The sequence below is a fragment of the Oncorhynchus mykiss genome, chromosome 15 (assembly GCF_057628025.1).
Source record: "Oncorhynchus mykiss isolate SJ-2025 chromosome 15, ASM5762802v1, whole genome shotgun sequence".
Lineage (NCBI taxonomy): Eukaryota > Metazoa > Chordata > Actinopteri > Salmoniformes > Salmonidae > Oncorhynchus > Oncorhynchus mykiss.
Window position 1 is genome coordinate 15,931,421 of NC_143036.1, and position 23,906 is coordinate 15,955,326.

The 23,906-nt window shown below is 44.7% G+C and overlaps 1 protein-coding gene across 1 annotated transcript; it reads left to right on the plus strand.

The window, feature by feature from the left end:
- The first annotated feature begins 236 nt into the window (after positions 1 to 236).
- On the plus strand, positions 237 to 20,073 carry LOC110489655 (YTH domain-containing family protein 3). Its single transcript, XM_036943853.2, has 5 exons — positions 237 to 757; positions 1,274 to 1,298; positions 1,700 to 1,779; positions 2,442 to 4,151; positions 18,547 to 20,073. The coding sequence occupies exons 1-5, from the start codon at positions 734 to 736 to the stop codon at positions 18,568 to 18,570; spliced, it is 1,863 nt and encodes a 620-aa protein (XP_036799748.2). The 5' UTR covers positions 237 to 733; the 3' UTR covers positions 18,571 to 20,073.
- The last annotated feature ends 3,833 nt before the right edge of the window (positions 20,074 to 23,906 follow it).

The window sequence follows — 23,906 nt, forward strand, 5'->3', positions numbered from 1 at the left end:
GAATCCTTCCATTAATGTAATTCGCAATGAAAATGATCTTTAGGCAGGGCATTCCATGTAATGGTCTGCTTCGCAGAGAGACCGTTTCAGATTATATTGAGCAGGCAGACAGGGACAGATATGCCTGAAGTGACACAGTTTGTCACATCACAGTGAACACATAATTTATTTTAACAAGGGAAACAAACGTATGTTGTATTGTAGAGTAAAGGGTAAATCTTCTGAGACATAGTAGTAACATGGCTCAGAGCGTCACAGGCGGAAGGTCATGGAGCAATAGAACGGAAGCGAGATAGATGCCGCGTTCAAATGCTAGTCGGAACTAGAAAACTCGGAAATGTCCGACTTGCTATTTAGTTGAACTACAACCAGTTAGCAAGTCGGACATTTCCAAGTTTCCTAGTTCCGACAAGCTTGTGAACGCGGCATAATAGCCCATCCGCCATTGTGGAATAGAGTAAGGGATATTCCAATCTGGCAGTTTCAGAGTAAGTGATACATTGTAACCGAACGTCAACTAGATCGGAAACATTTAATACCACAGACAGATACAAAGTCGCGATCCTCGGCGCTCGAGAAAAGATTGTAGGGAAAGATCTGACGACTGGAGAAAAACACCGCCTCTACATACAGAGATTGGATAACCCGAGACGATCAGAGAAAAATACCAGAGTGCAGAAGCAGGGGAAACCGTGGACAGTCGCAAACAGAAATCCGTTTCGGCTCCTGGAGGATGTCTGCAACCACAGTCGATCAGGTGCTTATTGTTGACAACCCACTGTCGTGAAATGTTTAGTTGCAGTTTGAAAATTGTCAACCGTTTTGTCAGCTGCTATCATTCAGTGTGGTAGGCATGCCATATAACATAGGCAAAAGTATTTGATATATGATAGCTATTAGCTGCTATGTAGGCCGAACCTTGGAGTAGCCTACCGGCTGCGCAGCGGTGGCAACAAGCTCCAGCTTGAGCCGGTTGCTGTATTCTGTACTATGCGGCACGTCTACTGGATGCCAGTGGGCGTTTGACATCCGGTCAATAATCACAAGGAAGCCGTAGGTCTATAAACTAGTCGAGGCCTGAATGTGTTTAAAATGTTTGTTTGATATACAGCCACTGGTATAGAATCATTGTTTGTAATTCAGTAGCCTAGGCCTAGCTCATCTTGCATGAATGCTACCATCACTCTTCTCCCTATCAAACATTGACCTAATATGCTAAATCTGATGCATCTCTTTTCTCTCTTTTTTTTGCACTTGCCTATTCTGATGTCAGAGACCCAAAGGACAAGGAAATAAAGGTATTCCTGTCACCGTATTATTTTACTATTGCATGGTTGTTGTGGAGTTTGATGGCAGTCAAAATGTTGTCTGACTAAGGAAATGCTTTGTGAAAACTGTGATAACAAAAGAGTGTAATTAAATCACTGCTTTCATCACTCTTCCACCACATTTTGGTGACCTGGTGTCATCAGTCAAAAGTAGGTCAACTAACCAAATATACCTACCTATACACCACTGTGCCTGTCATATTATTGGGTATTGTTCTACCCCAACTACTTAAAGGCAATATAAGGGGGTTTATCAGCTGTTTATTATTAGTTTATAGATCTGTTAAACACAATGGTTTATTTTAGCCGAGAGACCTTTTTGGTTATATCACATCTAAAGAATAACCTAAGAACAATTTTTTTCTCTCCAGTGCAAAACGGATCAATGCATCAGAAGGATGGAGTAAACGATGAAGACTTTGAACCTTACCTAAGCAGCCAGACAAATCAGGTGAGTGAGTGTACCCATTGTGTCCAAGCCTGTCAGCCATGCAACTTGACAGTCCACAGCATAGATGTGTTATTTGCGCCTTTTGAACCGGCATGAACCCTCAGAATAGTGTCTTATAGTGATATATGAAGGTGTATAGAGTGTTAATCTAAAGTCACTGTATAGTAGTCTACGTGAAGGAGGAGCTATTGACAGATGACTGACTCATTTTTAAATTGAAAATGATTAAAAATGACCTTTTGATAGTGGAATTATTGTTGATTTTTTTTTTTGTACTAAAAATAAAACTGGGTGGTGATCATCATCTTGTGCCTGGGTGGACAAGCTTACTTTGTCTTATAGGATTCTAGTGAAATGTAGCCAAGAACAAACCCACTATCACCCACGCCAATTTACTTATAAAATACATTCTTGTTGTTGTAATAATTGTCAGAGTTCACAACGGACAGATTATGATAAAACTGTTGCTGTCTTCACTTGTTGCTATGGGAAACATTTGATAGAGCTGGTATCTATAATTTCCACTGAAAGCCAATCTTGCTCCTTAAGAAGAACGCTGATTGATTTCTTAGTTACGGTTTTGAAGAGAGTTGGGCAAGATTTGTCTTAGCTTCTATCATTAAGGTCATCCATTAACTGACCCCTGTTCTCCTCTTCTGCAGAATAACAGCTACCCACCAATGTCCGACCCCTACATGCCCAGCTACTATGCTCCCTCCATAGGCTTCCCTTACTCCCTGGGAGAGGCGCCCTGGTCCACTGCGGGGGACCCCCCCATGCCCTACCTGACCACCTATGGACAGATGAGCAATGGCGAGCACCACTTTATCCCTGACGGGGTGTTCAGCCAGCCGGGCGCCCTGGGCAATACCCCTCCCTTCCTCAGCCAGCACGGCTTCAACTTCTTCCCTGGAAACGCAGACTATTCCACCTGGGGCACCAGTGTCTCTCAGGGCCAGTCCACACAGAGCAATGCCTATAGTAATAGTTATGGTTACACCCCTAGTTCCCTGGGGAGGGCTATAACTGACGGACAGGCGGGCTTCAGCAGTGATGCCCAGCTCAGTAAGGTCCCGGTGTTGAGCAGCATCGAGCAGGGCATGACTGGGTTAAAACTGGGAACGGACATGGGCGCCGCCGTCACCAAGACTGTCGGCTCGCCCCTCGGGGGCATGAGTAGCATGGCGGCCAATAGCATGCCACCGTTGGTTAGTTCCTCAGCCCCCAAACCCACATCCTGGGCGGCCATCGCCAGGAAGCCGGCCAAGCCCCAGCCCAAGGTCAAGCCCAAAGCCAACATGGGGATGGGGGGCCCTACCATTCCCCCGCCGCCCATCAAGCACAACATGAACATAGGCACCTGGGATGATAAGGGCTCCCTCAACAAGCCCCCCTTAGCTCAGACCATGATGCCCCCTCAGACCATGGTGCAGCAGACCCTGATGGGCCAGCCCCTGCTGCAGAGCCCTCTGCCCCACCAACATCAGCCCCAACATCAGCCCCAACACCAGCACCAACACCAGCAGCACCACCAACCCTTTCAGCTGCAGTCGCTCCAGTCCCCCCAACACCCCCAGCAGATTCCCCCAGGCCCCCCACACCCCCACCAACACCCCCACCCCCACCAGAACTTTTCCTCCCAGCCCGGCCCCCCTCAACCCATGCATCAACACCAACACTCCCAGCTCCCACCCCAGAACCGCTGGGTGGCACCCCGGAACAGGGGCACCTTCAACCAGGGAGGGGCGGAAGGCTTTGGGATGGGTGTTGGTGGGGTTCCCCTCAGTGCCTCTCCCTGCTCCAGGGAGGTGCACCCCGTGTTAGAGAAACTGCGGGCCCTCAACAACTACAACCCCAAAGACTTTGACTGGAACCTGAAGAACGGCCGCGTGTTCATCATCAAGAGCTACTCTGAGGACGACATCCACCGCTCCATCAAGTACTCCATCTGGTGCAGCACCGAGCACGGCAACAAGCGCCTGGACGGGGCCTACCGCTCGCTGGGGGCCAAGGGGCCCCTCTACCTGCTGTTCAGCGTCAATGGCAGTGGTCATTTCTGCGGCGTGGCGGAGATGCGCTCGCCTGTGGATTACAACTCCTACGCAGGCGTTTGGTCTCAGGACAAGTGGAAGGGCAAGTTTGAGGTGAAGTGGGCGTTTGTGAAGGACGTGCCCAACAACCAGTTGAGGCACATCAGGCTGGAGAACAATGACAACAAGCCCGTCACCAACTCCAGGGACACTCAGGAGGTGCCTCTGGAGAAGGCCAAGCAAGTGCTTAAAATTATCGCAACTTTCAAGCATACCACCTCAATCTTTGATGACTTTGCACATTATGAGAACCGCCAGGAGGAGGAAGAGGCCCTGCGGAGGGTGAGAGAACCGTGCTGCTGACACACATAACACACACACACACACACACACACCCCCTATCGTATCAGCTGACAGCAGCAGAGTGTCTATATGAGTTTGACTGACTAGTGACCATCTGTCACACAGTGTAGTACTGGTCAGTGTCTATCATCGGAGGTGTTAGTTCATAGGCCTCTACGTCTACTCCCATGTTCCATTTCTACCAGTGTTATTACTCCATGGTGGTGGGTTCTACCAGTGTTATTACTCCCATGTTCCATTTCTACCAGTGTCATTACTCCCATGTTCCATTTTTACCAGTGTCATTACTCCCATGTTCCATTTCTACCAGTCATTACTCCATGGTGGTGGGTTCTACCAGTGTTATTACTCCATGGTGGTGGGTTCTACCAGTGTCATTACTCCATGGTGGTGGGTTTTACCAGTGTTATTACTCCATGGTGGTGGGTTCTACCAGTGTTATTACTCCATGGTGGTGGGTTCTACCAGTGTTATTACTCCATGGTGGTGGGTTCTACCAGTGTCATTACTCCATGGTGGTGGGTTTTACCAGTGTTATTACTCCATGGTGGTGGGTTCTACCAGTGTCATTACTCCATGGTGGTGGGTTCTACCAGTGTCATTACTCCATGGTGGTGGGTTCTACCAGTGTCATTACTCCATGGTGGTAGGTTCTACCAGTGTTTTTACTCCATGGTGGTGGGTTCTACCAGTGTTATTACTCCATGGTGGTGGGTTCTACCAGTGTCATTACTCCATGGTGGTGGGTTCTACCAGTGTTATTACTCCATGGTGGTGGGTTCTACCAGTGTTATTACTCCATGGTGGTGGGTTCTACCAGTGTTATTACTCCATGGTGGTGGGTTCTACCAGTGTTATTAATCCATGGTGGTGGGTTCTACCAGTGTTATTACTCCATGGTGGTGGGTTCTACCAGTGTTATTGCTCCATGGTGGTGGGTTCTACCAGTGTCATTACTCCATGGTGGTGGGTTCTACCAGTGTCATTACTCCATGGTGGTGGGTTCTACCAGTGTCATTACTCCGTGGTGGTGGGTTCTACCAGTGTTATTACTCCATGGTGGTGGGTTCTACCAGTGTTATTACTCCCATGTTCCATTTCTACCAGTGTCATGACTCCATGGTGGTGGGTTCTACCAGTGTTATTACTCCATGGTGGTGGGTTCTACCAGTGTCATTACTCCATGGTGGTGGGTTCTACCAGTGTCATTACTCCATGGTGGTGGGTTCTACCAGTGTCATTACTCCATGGTGGTAGGTTCTACCAGTGTTTTTACTCCATGGTGGTGGGTTCTACCAGTGTTATTACTCCATGGTGGTGGGTTCTACCAGTGTCATTACTCCATGGTGGTGGGTTCTACCAGTGTTATTACTCCATGGTGGTGGGTTCTACCAGTGTTATTACTCCATGGTGGTGGGTTCTACCAGTGTTATTACTCCATGGTGGTGGGTTCTACCAGTGTTATTAATCCATGGTGGTGGGTTCTACCAGTGTTATTACTCCATGGTGGTGGGTTCTACCAGTGTTATTGCTCCATGGTGGTGGGTTCTACCAGTGTCATTACTCCATGGTGGTGGGTTCTACCAGTGTCATTACTCCATGGTGGTGGGTTCTACCAGTGTCATTACTCCGTGGTGGTGGGTTCTACCAGTGTTATTACTCCATGGTGGTGGGTTCTACCAGTGTTATTACTCCCATGTTCCATTTCTACCAGTGTCATGACTCCATGGTGGTGGGTTCTACCAGTGTCATGACTCCATGGTGGTGGGTTCTACCAGTGTCATGACTCCATGGTGGTGGGTTCTACCAGTGTCATTACTCCATGGTGGTGGGTTCTACCAGTGTCATTACTCCATGGTGGTGGGTTCTACCAGTGTCATTACTCCATGGAGGTGGGTTCTACCAGTGTCATTACTCCATGGAGGTGGGTTCTACCAGTGTCATTATTCCTTGGAGGTGGGTTCTACCAGTGTCATTACTCCATGGTGGTGGGTTCTACCAGTGTTATTACTCCATGGTGGTGGGTTCTACCAGTGTTATTACTCCATGGTGGTGGGTTCTACCAGTGTCATTACTCCATGGTGGTGGGTTCTACCAGTGTCATTACTCCATGGTGGTGGGTTCTACCAGTGTCATTACTCCATGGTGGTGGGTTCTACCAGTGTCATTACTCCATGGTGGTGGGTTCTACCAGTGTCATTATTCCATGGTGGTGGGTTCTACCAGTGTCATTACTCCATGGTGGTGGGTTCTACCAGTGTTATTACTCCATGGTGGTGGGTTCTACCAGTGTCATTATTCCATGGTGGTGGGTTCTACCAGTGTTATTACTCCCATGTTCAATTTCTACCAGTGTCATTACTCCATGGTGGTGGGTTCTACCAGTGTCATGACTCCATGGTGGTGGGTTCTACCAGTGTCATGACTCCATGGTGGTGGGTTCTACCAGTGTCATTACTCCATGGTGGTGGGTTCTACCAGTGTCATTACTCCATGGTGATGGGTTCTACCAGTGTCATTATACCATGGTGGTGGGTTCTACCAGTGTCATTACTCCATGGAGGTGGGTTCTACCAGTGTCATTACTCCATGGTGGTGGGTTCTACCAGTGTCATTACTCCATGGTGCTGGGTTCTACCAGTGTCATTGCTCCATGGAGGTGGGTTCTACCAGTGTTATTACTCCATGGTGGTGGGTTCTACCAGTGTTATTACTCCATGGTGGTGGGTTCTACCAGTGTTATTACTCCATGGTGGTGGGTTCTACCAGTGTTATTAATCCATGGTGGTGGGTTCTACCAGTGTTATTACTCCATGGTGGTGGGTTCTACCAGTGTTATTACTCCATGGTGGTGGGTTCTACCAGTGTCATTACTCCATGGTGGTGGGTTCTACCAGGGTCATTACTCCATGGTGGTGGGTTCTACCAGTGTCATTACTCCATGGAGGTGGGTTCTACCAGTGTCATTACTCCATGGAGGTGTGTTCTACCAGTGTTATTACTCCATGGTGGTGGGTTCTACCAGTGTCATTACTCCATGGTGGTGGGTTCTACCAGTGTCATTACTCCATGGTGGTGGGTTCTACCAGGGTCATAACTCCATGGTGGTGGGTTCTACCAGTGTCATTACTCCATGGTTGTGTGTTCTACCAGTGTCATTACTCCATGGTGGTGGGTTCTACCAGTGTCATTACTCCATGGTGGTGGGTTCTACCAGTGTCATTACTCCATGGTGGTGGGTTCTACCAGTGTCATTACTCCATGGTGGTGGGTTCTACCAGTGTCATTACTCCATGGTGGTGGGTTCTACCAGTGTCATTACTCCATGGTGCTGGGTTCTACCAGTGTCATTACTCCATGGAGGTGGGTTCTACCAGTGTCATTACTCCATGGTGGTGGGTTCTACCAGTGTCATTACTCCATGGTGGTGGGTTCTACCAGTGTCATTACTCCATGGTGGTGGGTTCTACCAGTGTCATGACTCCATGTTGGTGGGTTCTACCAGGGTCATTACTCCATGGTGGTGGGTTCTACCAGTGTTATTACTCCATGGTGGTGGGTTCTACCAGTGTTATTACTCCATGGTGGTGGGTTCTACCAGTGTTATTAATCCATGGTGGTGGGTTCTACCAGTGTTATTACTCCATGGTGGTGGGTTCTACCAGTGTCATTACTCCATGGTGGTGGGTTCTACCAGTGTCATTACTCCATGGTGGTGGGTTCTACCAGGGTCATTACTCCATGGTGGTGGGTTCTACCAGTGTTATTACTCCATGGTGCTGGGTTCTACCAGTGTTATTACTCCATGGTGGCGGGTTCTACCAGTGTTATTAATCCATGGTGGTGGGTTCTACCAGGGTCATTACTCCATGGTGGTGAGGTAGGTTGATGTGTGGAATTAGCAGCCCGTCCCTCAGGCCTGTCATCAGACCATCATCACTACCATCTTTGCCCACCAGTGGGTCTGCTTGGGTCCAACCAGGAAACCCTGTCTGATGAGGCAGCCATCTTGTGTGGCTGTGTGCTTCTGTGAGAGTGATCTGGAGAGTGGGACACATAGGGGTTTCCTGAAACAGGCTGCATTCCTCACATACCTCCCCTCAGACAAAGGCAGAAGTGGCTCTTATCTACCTTTGAACACCAGGCCTCTGGCAAACACAGGCTCCTCTTGCTTCATTAGCTGTTCTCTCCATCAGCCCAGCTCCACCCTGTGTGCCTAATGTGTTTCACTGGGAATTTCTGGGTTATGTTTCAACATGGTTCAACTGTTTTATATTTCAGGGTATTAGAGCAGGCAACCTGCTCTCTTTCTCCTTCCCCTCTCTCTCATTTTCTCATTCTCATTTTCTCTCTCTATTTGTCATTTTCTCTCTCTGTTCTTTTCTCTCTCTCGCTCTCTGTTCTTTTCTCTCTCTCTCTCGCGCTCCTTCCCTTTCTTTATCATAATATTTGAAGTCCAGGTTTTCAGGAGCACTGAAACAACTTGTTAGTAGGAAGTGTGTTTTGACGGTTGCTGAGATAGCGCTGTGTAGCCTAGTGTGGGGCAGGTGAGAGGCTCTGCTGTTGTAGCCCTGACCCCTCTACATGACAACACAGGTCCTGACAGAACCCTCGCTGGCTCACTTTCCCCAGCCTGACCAGGTTAATTGACCCACATTGTTAGGCCTATCTCCTCTCACTCTGAGGGCTGTCAAGTGGAGTGGTCTGTAGCATGTCATCTCCGAGGCTTGAAGCTAACAATGCTAAGTTAACTGTGGAGACTGAGACAGTATACAGGATGAACAGTATAGACCTAGATCAGTAGATTGAAATATTTGCACAGGTGTGTTTGTCAATGTTGTCAATGTTGTCTGTGGGATGTGTGTGTCAGTGTCAATATGGCAGTCCCCCAAGTTAACCCTTCAGTGCATGAGTTCAGTAGGTGGGTGGGTGGATGTGAGTAGGTGGGTGGGTGGATGTGAGTAGGTGGGTGGGTGGATGTGAGTAGGTGGGTGGGTGGATGTGAGTAGGTGGGTGGGTGGATGTGAGTAGGTGGGTGGATGGATGTGAGTAGGTGGGTGGATGGATGTGAGTAGGTGGGTGGATGGATGTGAGTAGGTGGGTGGGTGGATGTGAGTAGGTGGGTGGGTGGATGTGAGTAGGTGGGTGGGTGGATGTGAGTAGGTGGGTGGGTGGATGTGAGTAGGTGGGTGGGTGGATGTGAGTAGGTAGGTAGGTGGGTGGGTGGATGTGAGTAGGTAGGTGGATGTGAGTGGGTGGGTGGATGTGGGTGAGTTGATGTTAGGGATGGGCGTTCTATACATTTTGAGACTGGAGAACTCGCATGACATTTTTCCGATTTACACGACTGAAAGAAAAAATGTGTACATTTTATCTATATGCCAACAGATCGCACCAATGCCTAATTAATCATAACCATTACAGATAACAAATCCTAATTGTTAAATTGCCACATATATACAGTGTCTTGCGAAAGTATTCGGCCCCCTTGAACTTTGCGACCTTTTGCCACATTTCAGGCTTCAAACATAAAGATATAAAACTGTATTTTTTTGTGAAGAATCAACAACAAGTGGGACACAATCATGAAGTGGAATGACATTTATTGGATATTTCAAACTTTTTTAACAAATCAAAAACTGAAAAATTGGGCGTGCAAAATTATTCAGCCCCCTTAAGTTAATACTTTGTAGCGCCACCTTTTGCTGCGATTACAGCTGTAAGTCGCTTGGGGTATGTCTCTATCAGTTTTGCACAACGAGAGACTGACATTTTTTCCCATTCCTCCTTGCAAAACAGCTCAAGCTCAGTGAGGTTGAATGGAGAGCATTTGTGAACAGCAGTTTTCAGTTCTTTCCACAGATTCTCGATTGGATTCAGGTCTGGACTTTGACTTGGCCATTCTAACACCTGGATATGTTTATTTTTGAACCATTCCATTGTAGATTTTGCTTTATGTTTTGGATCATTGTCTTGTTGGAAGACAAATCTCCGTCCCAGTCTCAGGTCTTTTGCAGACTCCATCAGGTTTTCTTCCTGAATGGTCCTGTATTTGGCTCCATCCATCTTCCCATCAATTTTAACCATCTTCCCTGTCCCTGCTGAAGAAAAGCAGGCCCAAACCATCATGCTGCCACCACCATGTTTGACAGTGGGGATGGTGTGTTCAGGGTGATGAGCTGTGTTGCTTTTACGCCAAACATAACGTTTTGCATTGTTGCCAAAAAGTTCAATTTTGGTTTCATCTGACCAGAGCACCTTCTTCCACATGTTTGGTGTCTCCCCCAGGTGGCTTGTGGCAAACTTTAAACAACACTTTTTATGGATATCTTTAAGAAATGATCCTTTTGTATCCAAATCCGGCTTTAAACTTCTTCACAACAGTATCTCGGACCTGCCTGGTGTGTTCCTTGTTCTTCATGATGCTCTCTGCGCTTTTGACGGACCTCTGAGACTATCACAGTGCAGGTGCATTTATACGGAGACTTGATTACACACAGGTGGATTGTATTTATCATCATTAGTCATTTAGGTCAACATTGGATCATTCAGAGATCCTCACTGAACTTCTGGAGAGAGTTTGCTGCACTGAAAGTAAAGGGGCTGAATAATTTTGCACGCCCAATTTTTCAGTTTTTGATTTGTTAAAAAAGTTTGAAATATCCAATAAATGTCGTTCCACTCCATAATTGTGTCCCACTTGTTGTTGATTCATCACAAAAAAAATACAGTTTTATATCTTTATGTTTGAAGCCTGAAATGTGGCAAAAGGTCGCAAAGTTCAAGGGGGCCGAATACTTTCGCAAGGCACTGTGTATATATATATATATATGACAGACAAAATGAGGAGAAAAAATCCAGAAAATCACATTGTAGGATTTTTAATGAATTTATTTGCAAATTATGGTGGAAAATAAGTATTTGGTCACCTACAAACAAGTCAGATTTCTTGCTCTCAGAGACCTGTAACTTCTTCTTTAAGAGGCTCCTCTGTCCTCCACTCGTTACCTGTATTAATGGCACCTGTTTGAACTTGTTATCAGTATAAAAGACACCTGTCCACAACTTCAAACAGTCACACTCCAAACTCCACTATGGCCAAGTCCAAAGAGCTGTCAAAGGACACCAGAAACAAAATTGTAGACCTGCACCAGGCTGGGAAGACTGAATCTGCAATAGGTAAGCAGCTTGGTTTGAAGAAATCAACTGTGGGAGCAATTATTAGGAAATGGAAGACTTACAAGACCACTGATAATCTCCCTCGATCTGGGGCTCCACGCAAGATCTCACCCAGTGGGGTCAAAATTATCACAAGAACAGTGAGCAAAAATCCCAGAACCACGAACCACACCGGGAGACCTAGTGAATGACCTGCAGAGAGCTGGGACCAAAGTAACAAAGCCTACCATCAGGAACACACTACGCCGCCAGGGACTCAAATCCTGCAGTGCCAGACGTGTCCCCCTGCTTAAGCCAGTAAATGTCCAGGCCCGTCTGAAGTTTGCTAGAGAGCATTTGGAGGATCCAGAAGAAGATTGGGAGAATGTCATATGGTCAGATGAAACTAAAATATAACCTTTTGGTAAAAACTCACTTGTTGTGTTTGGAGGGCAAAGAATGCTGAGTTGCATCCAAAGAACACCATACCTACTGTGAAGCATGGGGGTGGAAACATCATGCTTTGGGGCTGTTTTTCTGCAAAGGGACCAGGACGACTGATCCGTGTAAAGGAAAGAATGAATGGGGCCATGTATCGTGAGATTTTGATTGAAAACCTCCTTCCATCAGCAAGGGCATTGAAGATGAAATGTGGCTGGGTCTTTCAGCATGACAATGATCCCAAACACAAAGAATGGCAACGAAGGAGTGGCTTCGTAAGAAGCATTTCAAGGTCCTGGAGTGGCCTAGCCAGTCTCCAGATCTCAACCCCATAGAAAATCTTTGGAGGGAGTTGAAAGTCCGTGTTGCCCAGCAACAGCCCCAAAACATCACTGCTCTAGAGGAGATCTGCATGGAGGAATGGGCCAAAATACCAGCAACAGTGTGTGAAAACCTTGTGAAGACTTACAGAAAACGTTTGACCTCTGTCATTGCCAACAAAGGGTATATAACAAAGTATTGAGATAAACTTTTGTTATTGACCAAATACTTATTCACCACCATAATTTGCAAATAAATTCATAAAAAACCTACAATGTGATTTTCTGGATTTTTTTTCTCATTTTGTCTGTCATAGTTGAAGTGTACCTATGATGAAAATTACAGGCCTCTCTCATGTTTTTAAGTGGGAGAACTTGCACAATTGGTGGCTGACTAAATACTTTTTTGCCCCACTGTGTATATGTATATATACATATATGTATGTGTGTGTATGTGTGTATATATATATATGTATGTAATACTTTTTTGTATATATATATATATAGATATATATATATAGATATGTGTATGTATATATGAAATACACATATATGTATATTTATATGTATATATATTTATATGTATGTAATACTTTTTTTGCCCCACTGTATATACGTATATATATATATATATATGTATATATAAACAAAACAAGGCTGTCATTGCACAGCCATAGGCTTCTACAAGCAGGAGCCACTGCTGAGGTGGCTACTGCTTGTAGAAGCCTATGGCTGTGCAATGACAGCCTTGTTTTGTTATTTTAGCAGACAATACACTCTTATTTCTCGAGCCCTTATAACATTCAAGACACACCTATTGTATAGTTAAAAAAATTAAAAAACATGACTAAAATAGAACAGAATATTTTTCTAAATGAAAATGTTGCCAGTGTGAAGTGATGCACATCTTGTGCCTGAGGCAGATATTTTCAGTGATCATTTCAAACAGGGCTCAATTTGGCGAGTTGAAAGACCATTTTTTTCAGGGTTACAAACCAAAATTGGTTTTATTTTCGATATACAGACATTCGATTTAGTGTATTCTATCCATTCTTTGGAATTTTTTAAATAGATGAACAATTCCACATTGAATACTGCATGGTGATGAATTATGGCCACAGCACCTGTTTGCTGAGTAGGCAATGCTTAATGATTCTGATGAAAAATACACTCTTTGTCTTTATCAAACTAATCTTTTTGCCTATTTTCAGAGTGGAACCTGTCTATATTTAGGGTGGGTTATAGCCTAGGCTAACCAATTCTAAATGGCACTAGCAGTTCACAAAGTATCTTAAGTGGAAAGCAGATGGGACGCAATGAATCCAAAACTACAGCGCGTTGTTGGAACAGATTTTTCTACTTTAATCAACCAGTCCGTTTCGAATTTGCGATTGAACTGTCATCATTTGACAAAGAATATAGCTTGTGTGTCCCATCGGTTAGATACGTTTTTATAGGCATTTCATTTCTGTCGGCCTAACGGGAGGGAGCGGTCGGAATGCAATTGAGTGAATGAGACACTGAGGGGAAATGGAATTTAGGGAGAACAGCTGTGTGCACTGTGTTATTTATGTCATGTTTTGCTGTGCCCCGCAAATGTACAAATGGAACACGAGAGTAAAAGCTAATAAACGTTGTCTCCATGAGAACATTTCACTTGCCCATTCGGGCAGCCACAAAGCATATTCCACCAAATAATTGTACAGCACGAAAAAAAGGCATCTCTGTTTAAAGACCGAGCTTTGACATCTGTTCAAGAACTTGTACTCATGTCCATCTCTAGTGGATGTGAGTGGGTGGACGTGAGTGGGTGGCATTAGGTGGACACAGACATGCTGTGGAGGCCTTTGTTTCCCCAGCCACCCAGAACAGGTCAGCCTCCAGCCCCAGACAGTGGCCTCTCTATTTTGATGGAGTTACACTGGAGGCCCAGGTCTCACTGGGGCCTTCCCCTGCTGTGCCTACAGACACTGACCACTGCATGCGTGTGAGCGAGGGAGAGAAATGCACTGCAGCTAGGCCAGTATTTGTGTATGTCAGTAAATTAATGGTTGTGGGAGTAAACTTACAGGCCTGCATTTCTTATGGCTCCATGGAGTCAATAAAGCACAAACATCCAGCACAACCAGAGATATGATCAGCAGGGGTGTATTTGCGGAAGGAGAGGGGAGAAATAGTTTTCTAGCTCCAACACTGCAGTAATACCGAACAATACAAAACAAATCCCCAAAATAAAAATGGAAAAATATCAGAATGAGCGATGTCAGATGTGTATGGGGTGTTTAGACAGTATATGAATAGAAAAGCTGTGTACAGCAGTAGTTATATAGGATGAACCTTGATTAGAATACGGTATACTGTATACACAGGAAGCTCAATTTGGTGAGTTCAAAGGCCATTTTTTTTCAGGGTTACAAACCAAAATGGGTTTTATTTTTGATATACAGACGTTCGACGTTTAGTTTATTCTGCTTGTTCTTTGGAATGTTCTAAATAGATGAGCAGTTCCACATTGAATACTGCACGATGATGAATTATAGCCACAGCATCTGTTTGCTGAGTAGGCAAAGCGTGAGCACCAAGCCTCATGCAACGGAAAAATGTCAGATAAAGCAATTTCAAAGTTTTGGCTGTTTTTAATCTTTTCTATGCTGTAATAAAGGCTTTTTAAAAATGGTTTCATTAGAACAGACTGGTATTACTTATCATGTATTTAGTGTTCGCTGTTCCAAACAGGCAGAAATATAATATTGTAATCTAACTGCACCGGTTTGTCACACACAATATGCACGCAGCTCTCGCTCTTTATACCCTCTCATTTTCTTCATCAAGTCAAATGTCTTCCACAGATCTGACTTCCTCTTTCCCTCCTGAGCAACCAGTAAACATTTGCCCGTTTCAAGTTTATTTTTCATGTCCCCTTTTACATCCGGGTTACTGTGTTGGGAGTTTGTTATAACTCATTTATTGATGTGATTATGACAGACTATAGGTCAGGCCTTATTGGTCACATGCATGCGATGCTTACATGTTTCACGTAAAGAGAGCAAGGGTTGAGCGAATAGGGAATGTTTTTCTTGAGGAAATTAGGGATTTCGGTAACAGAACTTTTCAGTCAGAAACAAGTAAGAAACTAAATGGCTGAAATGATTTGCAGCTTCAGCACAGACAGCACAATAAACGCTGTGCTGTGGTACCTTTTCGTGGCATTAGGGAGGAGAGCGAGACAACGTGTGCCTATCACACAGACACTCACTGTAAATTATTTTTACAGAGTGACCATCGGGCTCTTTCTTGAGTCATTTGTGTCTTAATTATTTAATCAAACAGTGTGCTAAAAGCATCAGACAAGCACAGTGCATATGTACAGTCGTGGCCAAAAGTATACATTTTCACAAAGTCTGCTGCCTCAGTTTGTATGATGGCAATTTGCATATACTCCAGAATGTAATGAAGAGTGATCAGATGAATTGCAATTAATTCCAAAAAACATTTCCACTGCATTACAGCCCTGCCCAAAAGGACCAGCTGACATCATCTCAGTGATTCTCTCGTTAACACAGGTGTGAGTGTTGACAAGGACAAGGCTGGAGATCACTCTGTCATGCTGATTGAGTTCGAATAACAGACTGGAAGCTTCAAAAGGAGGGTGGTGCTTGGAATCATTGTTCTTCCTCTGTCAACCATTGTTGCCTGCAAAGAAACATGTGCCGTCATCATTACTTTGCACAAAAAGTGCTTCACGGGCAAGGATATTGCTGCCAGTAAGATTGCACCTAAATCAAACATTTATTGAATCATTAAGAACTTCAAGGAGAGCAGTTCAATTGTTGTGAAGAAGGCTTCAGGGCACCCAAGAAAGTCCAGCAAGCGCCAGGACCGTCTCCTTAAGTTGATTCAGCTGCGGGATCGGGGCACCACCAGTATAGAGCTTGCTCAGGAATGGCATCAGGCAGGTGTGAGTGCATCTGCACGCACAGTGAGGCAAAGACTTTTGGAGGATGGCCTGGTGTCAAGAAGGGCAGCAAAGAAGCCACTTCTCTCCAGGAAAAACATCAGGGACAGACTGATATTCTGCAAAAGGTACTGGGATTGGACTGCTGAGGACTGGGGTAAAGTCATTTTCTCTGATGAATCCCCTTTCCGATTGTTTGGGGCATCCAGAAAAAAGCTTGTCCGGAGAAGACAAGGTGAGGGCTACCATCAGTCCTGTGTCATGCCAACAGTAAAGCATCCTAAGACTATTCATGTGTGGGGTTGCTTCTCAGCCAAGGGAGTGGCCTCACTCACAATTTTGCCTAAGAACACAGCCATGAATAAAGACTGGTACCAACACATCCTCCGAGCGCAACTTCTCCCAACCATCCAGGAACAGTTTGGTGACGAACAATGCCTTTTACAGCATGATGGAGCACCTTGCCATAAGGCAAAAGTGATAACTAAGTGGGTCTGGGAACAAAACATCAATATTTTGGGTCCATGGCCAGGAAACTCCCCAGACCTTAATCCCATTGAGAACTTGTGGTCAATCCTCAAGAGGCGGGTGGACAAACAAAAACCCACAAATTCTGACAAACTCCAAGCATTGATTATGCAAGAATGGGCTGCCATCAGTCAGGATGTGGCTCAGAAGTTAATTGACAGCATGCTAGGGCAGATTGCAGAGGTCTTGAAAAAGAAGGGTAAACAATGCAAATATTGATTCTTTGCATCAACTTCATGTAATTGTCAATAAAAGCCTTTGACACTTATGAAATGCTTGTAATTATACTTCAGTATTCCATAGTAACATCTGACAAAAATATCTAAAGACACTGAAGCAGCAAACGTTGTGGAAATTAATATTTGTGTCATTCTCCAAACTTTAGATTTTATTCAAACACATGTCTCTATATGGAAATATAAATTTAAACATTTGACCAATTGATTGGTCGAGAGAACAGGAAGACTCGGTCGACCAATAATTATTTTAGTCAGAGACTGCCCTAAAGCGTTTCACCCTCTCCACTGTGGCTTCGTCAACATTATCTCCTGAAGTCCACAATCATCTCCTTTTGTTTTCTTGACGTTGAGGGAGAGTTTATTTTCCTGCCACCACTCTTGTCAGTCTTGTCATTGTTGGTAATCGGGCCTATCACTGTTATATTGTTAGCAAACTTGATGATTTAGTTGGAGACGTGCGTGGCCACACAGTCATGAGTGAACAGGAAGTACAGGAGGGGGCTGAGCACGCACCCTTGTGGGGCCCCTGTGTTGAGGATCAGTGTAGTGGAAGTGTTTTTTCCTACCTTCTCCACCCGGGGATGGCCCGTCAGGAAGTCCAGGATCCAGTTGCAGAGGGAAGTGTTTCGTCCCAGGGCTCTGTACTTCGTGATGAGCTTGGAGGGTTCTATGGTGTTGAATACTGAGCTGTAGTCAATAAACAGCATTCTTACATAGGTATTCCTCTTGTCCAGTTGGAATAAGGCAGTGTGCAGTGCAATGGCGATTGTGTCATTGTGGATTTGTTGCGGTAATATGCTAACTGAAGTTGGTCTAGGGCGGCGAGTAAGGTGGAAGTGATATGATCCTTAAGTAGCCTCTCAAAGCACTTCATGATGACAGAAGGGAGTGCTACGATAGTCATTTAGTTCAGTTACCTTTGCTTTCCTGGATATAGGAACAATGATGGACATCTTGAAGCAAGTGGGGACAACAGACTGGTATAGGGAGAGCTTGAATATGTCTGTATACACTCCAGCCAGCTGGTCTGCCCATGCTCTCAGCCCTAGTCATCATGAGCTGGTCTGCCCATGCGCTCAGCCCTAGTCGTCATCAGCTGGTCTGCCCATGCTCTCAGCCCTAGTCGTCATCAGCTGGTCTGCCCATGCTCTCAGCCCTAGTCGCCATCAGCTGGTCTGCCCATGCTCTCAGCCCTAGTCGTCATCAGCTGGTCTGCCCATGCTCTCAGCCCTAGTCGTCATCAGCTGGTCTGCCCATGCTCTCAGCCCTCGTCATCAGCTGGTCTGCCCATGCTCTCAGCCCTAGTCGTCATCAGCTGGTGAAAATCAGTCACTCGTCATCATTAACAGTTAAGGGAACACTCAGCCATTATGAGGATTACAGTTACAGAAACTAGCCTTTGAAAGAAAGGAGAGTTTGAATCGTCACTCAGAGTTCCACAAGCAAGAACTAATCTTGGTAGAACTCTTCAGTTGACACCACTGTGTGACAGACACAAATGTTGAAGTGAAGTGCATGTATGTTCCTTGGGGATTTGGCCCTTAGATGTTTAACTTGCAATGTCTTGCATCACTGAGCTTTTATCACATAAACAGAGGACAAGCGATTCAGTCAAAAAAATACTAATTTCCCTGAGGATGTTTTCTAACAGCATTCCATGTGTTTTTCCCCCCCTCCCACTTATGCATCCTCTAATTTGGTTTATTTTCCCCTCTCTCTCTTTCTTTCCTCAGGAGCGGAATAGAAATCAACAGTAACCATACAGAGAACTCCCTACTAGAAGGCAAAAATGACATAGGACCTTAAATAATTAGCCTAACCACACGGAAACTAAGGGTTTTGCCATCTTTTCTGCTGAAGACAACAACAACAAGACGACGACGTCGTATCTCGTGACTTGAACACGACGACGGACTCGCCTGTATCAGTTCTCTGGTGATGTACCCCAGTGTTCCTGTCTGGGGAAAAAAAGGAAAGAACATTACTCACTTTCAGTCCTTCTAAAACAGCCTCTACCAATACCCTGAACTCTCTAATAACTCTCTTAAAGCACTTTCAGTCCTTCTAAAACAGCCTCTACCAATACCCTGAACTCTCTAATAACTCTCTTAAAGCACTTTCAGTCCTTCTAAAACAGCCTCTACCAATACCCTTAACTCTCCAATAACTCTCTAAAAGCACTTTCAGTCCTTCTAAAACAGCCTCTACCAATACCCTTAACTCTCCAATAACTCTCTAAAATCACTTTCTCTCTGGACTTCTGTTTGTTATAACTAACTGACTAACCAGTGTAGTTGCTTTTTCTGAGGCTTTCACCAGATTAGTTGTCGTTTTTTGTTTTTAATACCTCCCAAATTTTGGGGACGAAAAATGTAGTTCCCCTCCCCCCATGAACTTCAGCACCTTCAGACAAGATTAAAAAAGGTATAATGTGTAACAAAATCATTTACTTGAATCTGCACTCGGCTTGTGATTGATTGACAGGTGAGAGAAATGACAGGACACGCCCAAAATAATGCCAATCATTAGACGAACCCGGCCCTTACTCCCGCCCCTTTATTTCTGCATCTGTTTCTGTGTATCAAACGATGAGGTGGATGATGTAGTGAGCTGGGTGAACGGCAGGTAATGCACATATTTGTTTAATTTCTCATGATTATTATGTAACTCTGAAGTGCATTTGTCTGAGGAGAAATCTGCTCTGCGGTAACAGTCGCCTTGGTAGCTGTCGCCTTGGTAGCTGTCGGTAACTTGTCTTTTATTCTGTTGTTAATGTACTGTACCGTACCTCAGGCTAAAGCTGGGGCCTGTTCAGGAGGCTTCAACGTTACACAACATTCAGATAGCAAATGCATTGTGTAGAGTAGATAGGATTCTCTGTTATGTTGGGAATCAGGGAATCTTGTCAGCTCTATACATTCTGTTTCCATCTGCAACGTTGGGTAATGTTTCACCTCACTGAGCAGGCCCCAGGCTCTCTGTCTCTGAAGAACTCTATAACGCTCCAGGTAGAAGTTACCATTAACCACAGATCTGGGATCAGATACTTTACCCCACACCCTAACCTAAACCGTGAGGGGGGTGAAATATATATCTGATCATAGATCAGTGGTTAGGAGTGACTTCAGCCTGCTGCCCATTTGCTGCTTGGTGTAACAGAGGGGTTTCTTGAAAGCTGAACATCACCAAGGAAGTGAGCATTTTCTCCTCAAGGTGTCTCACTAGCGAAAATAAACATTACCCCTGTTTAGTGAAACAAATGCTTCTGAGTTGTTACTTCCCGGGAATTGAACATAACATAACATTGTGCTTGGAGCTCTGCTGAATGGGTACACACTGGAAGTTAGACCTGAGACACAGTTGAGACTCACCTTCTCTTGTTCAAAACTGACCCCAAATCAAGTGAAACACTAGTACCCACTGTTGTCATCCATTTGTTGTTTCTGCACATGATCCTATAATATAACCGCTTTTAGTGCTATCTGGTCTCCTTGGGATGTCCCTAGCCTAAATCCTTAACCTTAACCCTTACCTAACCTTAACCCTTACCGTAGCCATTTTACATTTCAACTTCAATGGGGCAACGTCAGAGTTGCACGTCCCAAGGATCCACCTAAGACTTTTCCCAGCTTTTAACTTTCACTAATAAAAAATGCCCACAATTGACACGTCATAAGCTGTGTCCCAATAGCATGGCTTCTTCCACTCTCCTTCATCATGACTGATACTGCAGGCGAAACCACTTGACGTCTTTATTCGCAGTTCTTGAATATGACTAATTATATTTCAAAAGCAAGTCCTTTGCGGATCAGTATAGTCCTGAATGTCAGGAGACAAGGGAAGTGCAGTATTTTAGTCTATGAGGACATACTTTAGCTATGACTATGCTAGATAACAGCCCTCCTATCCTACTTAAAGCCATGGTCTGCTCTGTGTGTCTGTCTGATGACATCTGTAAGTAATAGACTGTAATTACACACCAAGGCATTTCCTGTTTCTGCTCTATAAAGGCTCTTTTCCATTGATGCCCATGTTTTCTGTTGTGTTGGACATTGGGAGGGAGAATGCAACTTTTGATAGTTGAATTAACATTCAGCCATGAACCATTTCTTCCTGTCTACCCTGTGGTTTGACCTATAGGCCTACTGTACCAATGTCTCCTTTAGTTGCTACTCTATTGCAGGGGTAGGCAGCTAGATACAGCCATGGGCCGAATGGTCGGGGGGACGGAAAATAATTATAATGAAAATAACAATCATTTCATACCTTGATTACATTGAGACACGATTACGTCATTTTTATTTATTTATTTGTGGGAATATTTGGGAACATATTTCCTATATTAAACTCATTTTTAGCTGAATTCCTGGTGATTTTACCATTTAATTATTTTTATTTTTTTGCCAAAACCAAAAATAAATAAAAATAAATTTACTAAAAACTTTGGAGGCCCAAAAAAATCAGTTGCGGGCCGGCCGCCTGTTGCCAGCCCCTACTCTATTGTATTCTCTAATACAAAGTGCCAAAATAAATAACCTTTCAGTTATTTACAGAAGTAAGGAAGTATAATTTATTTCAAACTGCATCACACTAACTCCATTTTCAGTATCGTAAAAGCCACTCGATGGACTATACCAGGGGTACTGAACTCTTACCCGGCCTTTTCTGTTCTACCTGATAATTAATTGTACACACCTGGTGTCCCTGGTCTAAATAAGTCCCTGAAGGGAACAATGCAACTGGCTTTGATGCCCAGAGTCCTGGCTTCGAGGTCCAGAGTTGAGTTTGAAGGGACTATACAGTTCCGGAGGTACATGCATATTGTATTTTAGTATATGTCCACTAGATAGTGCCATTGTATCATTTGCAACTTGGACCCATGGACTGCAGTGTGTAGTGGTTCTATTTGAAGTGATGCTGTGTGTTTCATGTCCTGTGATTTGTCTCCCTTGTATAAAAGGCACAATAGCACCTCGTTACCCAACAGCTCCTCCAAACCCTCCACGTGCAATTATACACAGCTCACAGACACTTGTTGTGCAAACTGCACCTTCGTCTGAGCAATTAATGCCGGCTTGCCAAGGATGTCCTTTACACAGAGAGAGAGCGAGCGAGAGAGGGGGAAAGAGAGAGAACCCTCTTTGTGTGTGACAAAGAGTTGTAATTATATTGGAGGAGGCTCTGGATTGGGACTCTCCTCTCTGTCCTCCTCTGCCTGTTCATTTGTACATCCATCAGGCTTTCTGCAGACAGCCTCTGAAAGGACCCGCACACTCTCTCCCTGCATTCCTCTGTGAGGGAAACCAAAGCAGGCCACTAATAATTGTAGAATAGAATAGCAGAACGCTTAACACAATTACTGGGTGCTAGCTGCACGTGGCAGTGTTGTTGAGATGCACAAAGGGCCGAATATGCTAATGTCGGTTTCGTTCAGAGGTTGAATTAGCTTGCGGCAGATCTAACAATAGAGAGCATGACCTCTGACCTCTACTCTATTAGCTCAGCTAATACCCGATGATGATGTTGTGGAGGCTTTTTATTGTGATGTGGATTACCTTATTGTATTTGTGGAGCTTATGCAGCTATTATACAGTAGTTGTGTATATTTGACTCAAATTGGTTGTGTTCATTAGTCTGTTGTGTTGCCAATGAACTCGTCAAAACGGCTCCAAAGGGATGCCTTTAACAAGCCCCAAAATGTCATTTTCAGAGCAGAAATCCTGTAGCGTAGGGATTAGATGAGATGAGAGAAAAGGAGACTTGTCTCCTGGATTCCTCTGATTCCTTTGAAGTTTCAGCTGCATTGAAGACTTGTCAAGACATGGCTGGGGGCAAGGTTAGGTCACGCCTCTGCTCTGCACCACTGACATTTCTCTCGATTCTGTTTTGAATGTTTCCACACTCTCGGCCCCGGCACGTCTGGTCTCTCCTACAAGCCCAACCTTGACATGAGGCGTATTGATGACCATGCTCAGTGACATTTAGTGATCTTAGGGTGACAACCTGACATTATTTCAAAGAATGTTTTTGTTTGTCAGTTCAGAGCTGTTGGAATCAGGGGGTCAAAGGGTGCCCAAGGGTGTTGGGAAACCCAATACCAAGGGAGAGCTCGGTTTGTTGTTTTGAAAGTCTCTAAAGTGTTCTATTCAAAAAGTTTGGTTACTGGCTACCTTTTGAATTTGGATCTTGCAACGTGGTTAGCATCAGTTGCTGGGTACGCTGCTATCTGTCCAGGGATCCTGCCAACCAAAAGTGTGAAGAGATGCTTGGCGTAGCAGGTAGCCTAGCTGCTATCAAGCTAGCAATGTTTCCTGAAAGCTTGAACACAGCCCGTGATGCGGTTAGCCCTTGTGGCTGAGACTGCGGATTGTCCCGGGCTTGTGGCTGTCTAAAACCCTGCTGTTTGTGTTAGCCTACGTTGCTACCATGACATCCAAAGCCGGTGGGGAGTAACAGAGAGGACAGTGTTTCTATATCACAGGTGAAGGATCTTTTAAACGAACAAAATGGTTCTACAATCATTGGTTACAAAACCAGGAAAATAGCTTCAAGAGCTTTGTCCAAATACTGATGGACTAACTAACAAAAGAAAGTTTTCAAGATATGTAACTTTCAAAATGCATCCCTGTATGATGCATTTTGAAAGTTACATATCTTGAAAACTTGGTTGCTGACAAGCAAAACCTATTGGTACTATTTCAACAATGGTCTAATTAAAGAAAATACTTAGATCGTTTTGGGGTGTAATTTTCATTAAATAACAATTCGCTGTTCTTCCAAGGAGAGATGGATGTCCTGAAAGAGGCTTGCAGCAATATGACAAGCCCGCGTGAGATGTCATCAGCACTGTCTGTGAATCATTATTAACAAAGACTGGGAAACCTGACTATGTAGAGGGACAATCCAGGAGCAATAACATTGTTGTGGATGGCATACCAGAGTCTTTACATGATAACTGGGCTGAGGTTGTGGAGAAAGTAAGAGAAATGATTACTGAAACGCTGCAGATGGAGAGTGCCCACACGTCTGAAAACCTGTAACCAGCCCAGGTGACAGACCCAGGCCGATAGTGGTCAAGTTCCCAAAAATCTAA

Excerpts from the sequence above, each read along its gene's own strand:
- LOC110489655 (XM_036943853.2), top strand. The coding sequence starts at position 734 with ATGTCTGCAACCACAGTCGATCAG. Across the intron at positions 1,780-2,441 it reads TAAGCAGCCAGACAAATCAG|AATAACAGCTACCCACCAAT; the intron begins GTGAGTGAGTGT and ends CCTCTTCTGCAG. Across the intron at positions 4,152-18,546 it reads AGGAAGAGGCCCTGCGGAGG|GAGCGGAATAGAAATCAACA; the intron begins GTGAGAGAACCG and ends TTCTTTCCTCAG.